This window comes from Panicum hallii, chromosome 9 (assembly GCF_002211085.1).
Source record: "Panicum hallii strain FIL2 chromosome 9, PHallii_v3.1, whole genome shotgun sequence".
Lineage (NCBI taxonomy): Eukaryota > Viridiplantae > Streptophyta > Magnoliopsida > Poales > Poaceae > Panicum > Panicum hallii.
Window position 1 is genome coordinate 2,941,306 of NC_038050.1, and position 11,722 is coordinate 2,953,027.

At 45.7% G+C, this 11,722-nt stretch overlaps 1 protein-coding gene across 1 annotated transcript; it reads right to left on the reverse strand.

Annotated features, from left to right (window-relative positions):
- Positions 1-1,479: 1,479 nt before the first annotated feature.
- Positions 1,480-3,935, reverse strand: LOC112873501 (stem-specific protein TSJT1-like). The gene is made up of 4 exons (XM_025936458.1): positions 3,515-3,935; positions 2,728-2,968; positions 2,009-2,129; positions 1,480-1,924 (listed from the first exon to the last, which is right to left on the reverse strand). The coding sequence occupies exons 1-4, from the start codon at positions 3,706-3,708 to the stop codon at positions 1,737-1,739; spliced, it is 744 nt and encodes a 247-aa protein (XP_025792243.1). The 5' UTR covers positions 3,709-3,935; the 3' UTR covers positions 1,480-1,736.
- Between the last annotated feature and the right edge of the window lie 7,787 nt (positions 3,936-11,722).

Sequence of the window (11,722 nt, forward strand, 5' to 3'; positions counted from 1 at the left end):
CTAGCAAGCGGCAGCCCTGGTCCTGGTAGCTGCTGCTCCTCGGCTCTACTCACTCTGATCCTTCAGATTTCACACCACTGTAGTTCGATCAGGGGCCGTACTATCTTGTAGTATTGTGTTTGTCCCTTTGTTAACCAGCTACGTACTCTTTTTATTAGATCGTATATTTCTTTTCGGGGATGAAGAGGGACTCACAGTTCCGTATTTATTGACCCTCTCTCTTGACTAGCCCTCATCAGTCGATGTAGACAAATCCTGATGAGCGTGGTGTGCGCTTCTCCCTTCATTCTTCTTGAACACAGAAGGTGCACAGCTCAGCTCCCTGTTTATTTTAATTGGAAAAGGAGTCATTCCCGCGTTTTTGGGGAAAAAAGGCTACTCCCTTTGTTATAGAAAAAAGGGTTACTCCCTGCATATACATGGCCACCCACCCATTGTATCATGTGCTTTTTTGTGTTCAACTATGGTAGTAGCGAGCAGAGCTGGCAGCTGCCATTCCGACCGCAGCACGTCTCTAGTAGTAGGGATCCAGCCCTGCCCCGTATATGATAAATATAGTAATAAATATTGTACGCGTAGCTCGTCTGTACTCTACTGTCTAGACTCTGATCTACGAGTACCCAGCAGCGTGTAGTAGTTTACTCGTGCTGTCGTGCAGTAGCAGTACAGCTCGAGAGCTAGCTAGTGTTCTGTGTAACCTCCTCATGATCTCTCGCGCCCGGCCGGCCCATGGGTACGCGCGCCTGCATGCGATGCACCCCTCCTCGCACGCGTGCGCTGCCATGCATGCGTGCATGCTAAAGCTGCCCCGCCGCGCACGCGCACGCGCAAGCGCCGCCTAGGTCACCGGCCGGCGGGCCCCCTCTCTTCGCTAGCTAGCCGCAACGGAACCGAGGAAAGCAGCCACTACAGATACACAGACAGATCGATAGATCTGGAGCGTCCGTCTTGGACCGAACGCCACGTGAGAGATTGAGGAGAGCAGGCGACGCGATCCATGTGCAGCCCGAGCCCGGGCGGCAACGGGTGAAGTGAACAGTGAAAGAGTGCCGTGGACTGAGGAGAAGAGGATGGATGGATGGAGCAATCCATCCAATCTGCCCTGCCGGCCGGCTGCGGCAGCCGCCGCAAGCGACACGGCATTGAACCGGGCCTTCATTCCATGGCTCCCCCGACGGTCCATGGGGCGGCCCATACGCGCGAATTATTGGTGACAATCAAGAGGAATGTGCGCGCACAGCGAACGCCTGACGGGCGGTTGCGCCCGCCACTGTTGCGCACAGTTACGCCCGTGTCTGCTGCTACCACTTGCACTTTGCTTGCATTGCTTGCTTGCTCGCTCCCTTCCCTGCGGTCCTCTTCAGTGCTTCAGAATTCAAGAGCACGGTCTTAACTCGCAGACACAAATATGGAGAGTGGCAATCGCACTGGGTTTCAGGTTTCACCGTGTCTCTGCATCTGGAGTTGCAAGCCGATTGATTGTTCAGAAACATTTGCAACGGATCAGCTACCCATCTCCGTTCAAGTTCTTACAGCAAGGCAGTACAGAAAGTCATGCTCATCTTTACAGTAGAGACCTCGGGATGATTTATAAGCAGCGGCAGGGAACGAGCAGTTTATTCAGACAAACGCTGGAACAAGACTGATGGCTTACATATGAACATCGGGCTAGGGCAAACTCCGCACCTGCCACCTGAGCTTCTCCACACACAGATAGATAACTAATTAGTAAATTTCTAGTATTGCGAAGACCAATCTGCGGCGCTGCCGACCCTGGGGATGCTGGCGTCCTTCTTGGCCTTGGCGTCCACCGTGTACGTCGTGCCGCACACCTCGCCCTTGCTGTCCACCCTCGGCACCGGCTTCACCTCGTTCATTGGGTGCTCGTAGCTCTTCAGCCCCCCGGACGTCGTGAAGAAGAAGCCTGATTTAGGCATCGAGCGTCAGTGATCAGGAATGGACACAGAGTGCAGTTCGTAGTGGTTTGCTTAATTGATCATTTTCTCACCTTTAGGGAATGGGGCAGAGGATTTTCCGCAGGCCTTCTTCACGATTTCACCGTCGTCAGAGACCACGAGACGACCATCAGAGTCCACGCCCCAGTAGAATGGAACGTTACCATCGGCATCCTGTAAGGTCATCAACAAGAACCGTCAATTGCCTCATTGGTACCAATGATCGCAACGATAATGAACAAATGAACACAACATGCAGTTGTATCCATTCTTTCGGTGTAGGATGCTGGCATATGAGGTACACTGGTACGCTAGACAGAAGCATCAAGAACATTCATTTTAGAGAAACAGAGTAAAGTGGCCATTCTTGTTGATGCTGTTAACTAACTAGCTAAGGATCTACAGGTGTCGTAGTCTCAAAGATGATCATGATCAGGAGCAGATGCTGTAATCCTAGCAAGCAGGAAACTGATAAAGTTGATCCTGCATTAATACTCTGTATAGAAACCTTGATAATTCATAAGTCTGCCCAAGAAACTAGCATTGCCCTCAAACTAAGCAAAACTGAAGAAAAACATTCAATTAATACGCGCAATTCGAATTCTACGTGGATTCCAAAATGAACTCACAGAGTTTTGAATTCCTATCCACAGTGTGTACTAGTACAACTAGGCACAGCCAGAATACCACTAGGTTACCAACTTATTGTTAAAAATGTCTGCTCATAAGATGTGATTTCAATTTTACAAAAGAAAAAATTTGATTAACTTACGGCAGCCATGAAGACCGACTTGGTGGTGCAATCATAAAGAACAAATGCAAATTTTCCACTTATGTCTCTCACAACTTGATCAGCTGGATAAGGACCCCTGTCCCTCAACGTCCTGTAAGCCTCAATGATGATGTTGACCTCATTAGCGCCTTTACTTAATCCATATTGCTGCTTGAGGACAGCAACGTTCTCAATTGTGCCCTGGAACATGCAGAATATGTCATCCACTGCGCCAAACAACCTGTCACCACAAACGGTTCGGGTTAGGGAAGCTGCAACTCGGTTAAAAGTCTTCAACACAAGATACAGCATAATAACACTGAAAAAGGTAAAAGATGTCTGTGTCGTGCATCAGAGTAGCACTTTATCTAATGAGAATTTCCAGATAAAAGGATAGACCAAAACTTCTCACAACAGCCATACTCATATGAGCAGAGCTTCTGATCCTTCAGCAATCTAAACAGCAAAACGAGTTTAATCTGGTTCTACATGCTAAGGCGTGAGCAGGGTGGACATGCTTGTTTGTTTCTAGCTGACTCGCTTCTAAATCCGTTCGACCGTTATCATATCTTAGAAGTTAAATATCTCACCAAGTTATGGGTATGCTAACACAGATGCTAACTGCTAAGTCGAACGGACAGGAAAATAGACAGGCGATTGATAATGACAATGTAATGATAATCAGCAAAAGCACCTATGCTGCACATGACCAACCTAGACAGAAACACAATGGCATGGCGATGACGGTCCTGAACAGAGACGAGACAAGCAAGCTCGAGTGGCTTACCTGGGAAGGAGGGGGCTCTGGCCGTGGGAGGAGTACGCCATGGCGCCGGACCCGCCGAGGTTGACGGTGACAGCTTCGGGGCGCGCCTCCCTGAACCGGTCCGCGAGCCCCGCCGCACTGTCGTCCCCGGCGGCGCCCGGCTGCCGCAGCCCCTCCGGGCTCGGCGCCACCGCCCGGTCGAACACCGCCAGCATCTCGGCGCCCACCAAGCTGTGAAGCGCGTCGCTCTCGCTCTCCTCACCTCGTACGCTGCCGCTGCCACGCGCCCGCGAGCTTACCAACTGCCAGGAGGATCTCGGGATGATGGGGAGCGGATCGATGGCGGGCTTATATTGCGGTGGTATGTGGTCGTCGGTGGCCGGCGCCCCGCCCGCGCGGGGAAGGCGGGAGAAGGATCGAGACTGATCCACACGGCGCCGCGGGACCCGCGGCACACCTGGCGCGGCCGGTGACCGGCCGCCGCGCACTCGTCGGGCGCGGAGAGGATAAAGACAAGCAGGATTTCCTTTTCAAAAAAAGAAAAGACAGAGGGGAAAGGGCGGAGAATTGGCGATTCTTTTCTCGAAAGGGATCATGGCTGAAACATATGATCAGTCGTGGAGGCCCATTTCGGGAATGGGCCCAAGTAGGCATGGTTAGCTTTGCCTACTGTGGCATCAAACAATTTCCCTAAAAAAAAGGAGTGTTAGAAATCAGAAGATTAGAGATAATCTCATCCATTGGTTAAGGCTAATTCTAGCCATTAGATTAGATTAATAACTGGTTAGCAGTTAATCATGTAAACCCAAAGGGTGTGTCCGTTGGTGTACGGATGCGTCCCTCCGACGTACGGACGCATCTCTCCGGTTCTCCCTGTATAAATACTATCAAAGATCAATGAAATGAGTTAGTTGTTCCCAAAATCTTTGTTCGTTTACATTCAATCTCAATACGTTATCAGCACTGTGCTCTACTGAATAAGACGCAAGAACAACGCCCTCTGAACCCCACGGTAAGAATCATGAAGCGAATCAACATCACCCTCCCTTCGCATGTTGTTCGTCCCCTGTTCTTCGCACTTCGCCGCGTCAGAGGAATGCGCCATGCCCCCATCCATCACCATGGACAGCGCCGCAGCGTCTTCGAGCGCCTTGGGCCTCATGTTCGCCGCAGCGCTGCAAATGGAAGAGGATTCGGCCGCATCTTTACATCTGCTGTTCGCAATCTCCGACCGGATGCTCGTCGAGGACGCCGCCAGAGCCCAGTTCGTCGCGGCCGCCAAGCTTCTCCGCTCGCACCACATCTGCAGAGCCAGCCCCCGTCTCCTCGCCGAGGCGTAAACGGTGCTGGCCCAAGCAATGTTGGGGCCCGAGCGGTCCAAGCCCCGGCGCCCCCAATTGTCGAAGCACCGGCACCGCCCGTTGATGAAATCGTTGCCGTCCCCATGGAGCCGATGTCGCCGGCACTGCCGCCGCCACCACCGCGCTTCTGGTGTGACTCCTGCAAGGAATACACACAGATCCCACACACGCTCGATCCGTGGCTCCTTGCCACCCAGGCCGCTCCCGCACTCTACGCCGTGGAGGAAGAAGAAAAGGAGGATGTGGTACCTGGCCTTGACATCCGCGAACCATTCAACACTGCGGCGAGTACGGGTATCTTCCCGTACTCCTTCCTCGACAGAGCCGGTCCCTCGGCTCATCCGCCGGCGATGACGCTGCCTCTTCCTCAACCAGTGAAGCCTGAGGACGCCGAGATGGTGGCCGTTCCGGGCATCGGCCCCTTGGCGCCTCCACCTGGTACACGCGCGACGGCTGCCGCACGAATGGAGGTGCAGGCCCCCCCCAGAGGAAGGCACCGCGACACTCCGGCGCCTCCTTGGCCGCAGCGTGGCAGCGGTGGACCGACGCCCCGGCATCCGCAGGGGATCCTGGAACCCGGCGGCCCTCAACCTTCCAACCACGGAGGTGCTGAACATGGGAGCCTACAGCAGCGGCTTCTACCCTCCCGATGAGGGGGAGTCCTCCTCCAACTGATTTAGGCGAGCGCAGAGATGAGCGGTGGCGGGAGGGTCAAGAGGCGGCGGCCATTTCTGGTGTTCAGCGGCGTGAAGTAGGGTTACAACCCTACTACCTGCCGGCGACACCTCTAATAGGCCGCGAAGATGGCCCAAATGGCCCACGCTCGGACCCCCCCTTCCTGCTGTTCGTACTGTGCACAACTGATGGGCCTAGCTAATGAACGTGGACTCATTTCCAATCCCTATGGATGGCTGGCTTGTTACCTTTATTATTTAGTTGATTTATTTTCAGCAATAATTCGCATAAGACTCTATTAGTCTCTAGTAATTATGTGCTATAAAATATTAATCCTATGTTTAGTCGCTGACTTTAAATATATTTGTACCTATGATATTTTATCATTGTAAAATATCCATTTGTGATATTATTCAAAGTATTTGTCCCGGTATGAATGACAAATCCAATAGATAATATCTCTAGCGACCATGATCTTGCATATTTATTTCTTTTGCAATCGATCATTTTACGCCTTTCCACTTTCAAAGCAATACGCGCTTACATAATGGATGCAACAAGTTATGTGTATTTTCTCATTAATCAATTGTATAACACGCATGTTCTATAATTGTTTTGTTGGCCACTCCACAAGGTAGCACCACAATTGCTACTGCAGGATTTACACTAAGTAAATACTTAGTGCCAATCCTCAAAGTGCGTACCCAACATTAACACTTAGAACATTTGGTCTACATTTTTCTCAAAAATGACTACCATTAATTTGCATTCCTATTGGCCATACACAAGGTAGCACTATAATTGCTACTGTGGGATCTACACTAAGTAAACACTTAGTGATTATCCTCAAAGTGCGTACCCAATTCGTTTGCAAATTAGCTAAGGTCTACATCACTCTCTGATGACTACCTTAAACGTGTTGATACAATTCGCATAAATAATTTGGCATTTACTGTTAAACAAAAGACTATGTCCATTTTGAGGTCTACGCCTTTATGGTGACTACCTCCCTTTCTCTTATTATGCATGTGAGATTTTACACCATAAACATCTTGTTTTTATTATACATCCCAAACTTACAACACACCACAACATTTTAATAACTTAAAATGTTTTCGATGTTTTGACTCATGTAGGATCAATGGCTGTCAAAGAGTTTGAATTACTAGCTCTAAACGGTCACAACTATCCAACATGGGCTGTGGACATAAAAGTTAGTCTCGCATCCCGAGGACTTTATCAAGCAGTGTTACCACTCCAAGAGGGTGTTGCACCACTTGATGATCAACATGTATACTCGGCACTATATATCATTAGGAGCCATATTCATCCTGATCTTAAGGCTGAATATTTATTGGAAGAAAATCCACGAAATCTATGGAAGTCTCTTAAGCAACGCTATGAACAACAAAAGGCACTCTTATTGCCTGCGGCAAATTATGAGTGGACCCAACTTCGCTTACAGGATTTTAAAACTGTAAGTGATTATAATCATGCTGTTCATCGAATTTGCTCAAAGTTGCAATTCTGTGAGAAAGAACCTTCAGATGCGGATAAGATAGAAAAAACTCTATCCACTATGCTTCCCTCTGAAATGATTCTTCAACAACAATACCGTGAAAGGAATTTTCAGGTTTATTCTGATCTTATACATACATTACTTGAGGCCGAAAAACATTCTGAACTTATGGTTTGGAATAATCAGCAACGCCCTGTTGGGTCAGCTCCATTGCCTGAAGTACATGCTTATTCAAAGAATAAACCCAAATCTAACAATGGATCTTCTAAGAACCATCATCAAGAAAATTCCAAGAAAGGTAAGAAAAACCGCAGAAGCAACAAGAAATTCCAGAATCGAGTTTCCAACAAGGGTAAGAACATTTCCAAACACAGGAATGACAAACCTGTGTGCCAGAAGTGCGGCTGTTACAGCCATATTACAAAGAAATGTCGTACCCCGAGTCATCTTGTTGATCTTTACTTAACGTCCGTGGGTCGTGGACGTGCTACTCAAGGACAGAAGTATGAAGCCCACTTCAACTATCGACCTGACACCACCAAGGAAGAAACTAGTTGTTCGCAAAAAGTTCCAAAGGAACCAAGCAGCAACCCCATTACAGGAAGCGAGGATCTTGCTACAGAGAATATGATCGTGGAATACGCTTCCAACGACATATTTGGAGACCTCGAATAGGCTCCCAATCTCCAAAAGATCCCAAAGCCTTGATGTCCTATTTACTAGTAATAGTAATATTTAGCACAACTTATATCTTAAAGTGTTGTAAATAAATAAGGTCATCACTTTCATAGGTTGGATATAAAATAAATGTACTGTATACATTTGATATTCAATAAAGGTGTGTATTCTATATATCATCAAAGGATTTCATATTAAATTCTTCATCTATATATAGATATTCTACGGGAGTCAATCTGATGGACGAGGAATTATGCCTTGTGGATAGTGGAACCACAAATTCTATACTTAGGGAAACAAAATATTTCCAAACTCTTACAAAGAAACAAGGAAATGTTTTGACAATCGCTGGACGCGATGCAACGATAGTTGGCACTGGTCGTGCCACTATTGTACTCCCTATGGGTACCCATATTACAATTGAGGATGCACTTTTGTATCCCGATTCAAAGCGTACGCTACTAAGTTATAGAGATATCCGTCAAAATGGTTTTCATATTGAAACTGGTGATGACAATAATGAGGAATTCCTCCTCATTACTAAAGATAACGGATATGGCAAACAAACTGTTGAACAAATTCCTTCTTTTCCGTCTGGATTGTACTACACATACATTAAACCCGTACCACATGTTGCATACAAAGTAATTTTTCAGAATGTTGACACATTCAAAACTTGGTATGACCGCCTTGGTCATCCCGGTGTAGGGATGATGAAAAAAATTATCAGCAATTCAAATGGTCATGAGTTAAATACTGCTAAATTTCCCAAATCATCAGATTTTATGTGCACTTCATGTGCTACAGGGAAATTAATTTTACGTCCTTCATACGTTAAAATTCAAAATGAGCCACTCAAATTCCTTGAACGTATTCAAGGCGACATATGTGGCCCCATACAACCTACTTCTGGACCTTTCAGGTACTTCATGGTTCTAATAGATGCATCTACTAGATGGTCTCATGTGTGTCTTTTATCCACACGTAACCATGCTTTTGCAAAGATCATTACTCAAGTTATTAGACTTAGAGCACAAAATCCTGAACATCAAATACAATCAATTCGAATGGACAATGCTGCTGAATTTTCCTCAAAGGCTTTCAACGATTATTGTATGGCTTTAGGAATTCAAGTTCAGCACTCTGTCCCATATGTCCATACACAAAATGGTTTAGCAGAATCTCTTATTAAGAGAATTAAACTCATTGCAAGACCCTTATTACAAAATTGCAACCTACCAACTTCATGTTGGGGTCATGCAGTCTTACACGCTGCAGACTTAATTCAATTGCGACCAACTGCATATCACGTTGTCTCTCCTATGCAATTAGTACGTGGGAATATACCAAATATTTCCCATCTGTGAAAATTCGGTTGTACAGTGTATGTACCGATCTCACTACCTAAGCGTACCGCTATGGGCCCACACAGGAAATTGGGGATCTATGTGGGATATCAATCACCGTCGATTATTAAATATCTTGAGCCCCTTACAGGGGACCTATTCACGGCCCGGTATGCTGATTGTATATTCAATGAGGACCATTTCCCGGCATTAGGGGGAGATTATAAGTACCAAAGTGAATGCCAGGAAATCAATTGGGATGCCCAAGGCATTTCCTCCTCAGATCCACGTACTCAAGAAACTGAACAACAAGTTCAGAAAATTATAAATTTGCAACATATTGCAAATAATCTGCCAGAAGCATTTACTGATTATAAGGGTGTCACAAAGTCCTCTTTATCCTGCACGGAATGCACCTGAAAGAATAGAGGTACCAAACAAAACTATTCAACTCCTCCCGCTTCCAAAGAAGAAGGGGAGAAGTATGGCTGCTCAGGATAATGCTCAAGCGAAGCGTCAGAGGATTCCGCGGACTAAATCTGCAAAATCAGTAAATCCAAACCAACCTAAAGTTGGTAGACGCCCAAAAGTGGATACAAATCCCATACCAGGACCAAATCCACAACCCGGATCAATGGTGCACCCAAATACTGATCCTGGGACATCGGAACACCCTGACTCCACAGTCTTAGGAAATGACGAGTCAAACCAAGGGGTGAACGAAATTTCCATCAATTATATTGATTCTAGAGAATCATACGATCGTAAGACTTCTATTGTCAACATATACTTTTCCGCAGCAATTGCAGAAATCTTCCTAAACGATCCAGATCCCAAGACCATGGCAGAGTGCAAAAAGCGCTCGGACTGGACTCAATGGAAAGAAGCAATCCAAGCTGAAATAGCCTCGCTCACTAAAAGAGAGGTATTCACATCTGCAATACCTACACCTCCCAAAGTCTTTCCTGTGGGATTCAAATGGGTTTTTGTCCGAAAACGGAACGAAAACAATGAGGTAGTGAGATATAAAGCAAGACTAGTAGCACAAGGGTTCACGCAAAGACCCGGCATTGATTACAATGAAACCTATTCTCCAGTAATGAGTGGAATTACTTTCCGATACTTGATATCATTGGCAGTTCAAAATCATCTATCTATGCAGTTGATGGATGTAGTGACAGCATATCTTTATGGGTCACTTGATTCGGACATATATATGAAGGTTCCCGATGGAATCCAAATTCCGAATCCAAATGCAAATCGCAACATGTATTGTGTAAAGCTTAAAAAGTCACTATATGGCTTAAAGCAGTCGGGACGAATGTGGTACAACCGACTGAATGAGTTTCTTCTTAAGAAGGGATACACAAATAATGATGATTGCCCATGTGTTTTCACTAAGAAATCTCCAACGGGATTCTGCATCATATCCGTATACGTTGATGATTTGAATATTATCGGCAACCCAAAGGATATAGAGGAAGCACGCAATCACCTCACGACGGAATTTGAGATGAAGGATTTGGGTAAGACCGAATATTGCTTAGTTTTACAACTTGAGCACCTTCCCTCAGGAATACTAGTGCATCAATCAGCTTATATTCAGAAAATATTGGAAAAATTCAATATGGATAAATCGTATCCATCTAAAACCCCGATGGTTGTTCGTTCTCTAGAAATGGAGAAAGACCAATTTAGACCACAAGATGAGGGTGAAAAGATACTGGGACCCGAGGTTCCATATCTCAGCGCCATTGGAGCACTTATGTATCTTGCAAATAGCACCAGGCCTGATATTGCATTTGCAGTGAATTTATTAGCTAGACATAGTGCTAAGCCTACTCAACGTCATTGGACGGGAGTAAAGAATATCTTCAGATATCTTAATGGCACAAAGGATCTAGGCTTATTCTTTAAGAAAAATCCTGATCCCAGTATGATTGGATATACAGATGCTGGTTATCTATCTGATCCCCATAATGGTAAATCCCAAACAGGATTTGTATTCCTACATGGAGGTACTGCTATTTCATGGAAGTCTTCTAAACAAACTTTAACAGCAACCTCTACTAACCACTCTGAAATCATTGCACTATATGAGGCATCACGTGAATGTGTATGGCTTCGCAGAGTGATTAACCACATACAACAGTCATGTGGTATTGGTTCAATCGAATCACCTACAATTATCTATGAAGATAATTCTGCTTGTGTTACACAGATGCAAACAGGTTACATAAAGAGCAATATAACCAAGCACATTGCTCCTAAACTGTTTTACCCCCATGAATTGCAAGAAAATGGGGAAATAGACATCTTGCAAATTAAGTCATGTGATAATCTCGCTGACCTCTTTACTAAGTCCTTACCAACCTCTATGTTTCAAAAATTTGTACATGATATTGGTATGCGACGTCTTTGCAATTTGCAAGAATCAGGGGGAGACATACCCTAGATGCTAACCTATACCTGCATTATATTATACTCTTTTCTTTAACAAGTTTTACTTATAAGGTTTCTTGTTAAAGTTTTTAACGAGGTAATATTAATATAAGCATGTGTCATATTTTCTATTTTCCCCACCGGGGTTTTTGTAGGAAATATCAAAGACACATATTGTCCTCACAACTTATCATGTTTTTCCTGAAAA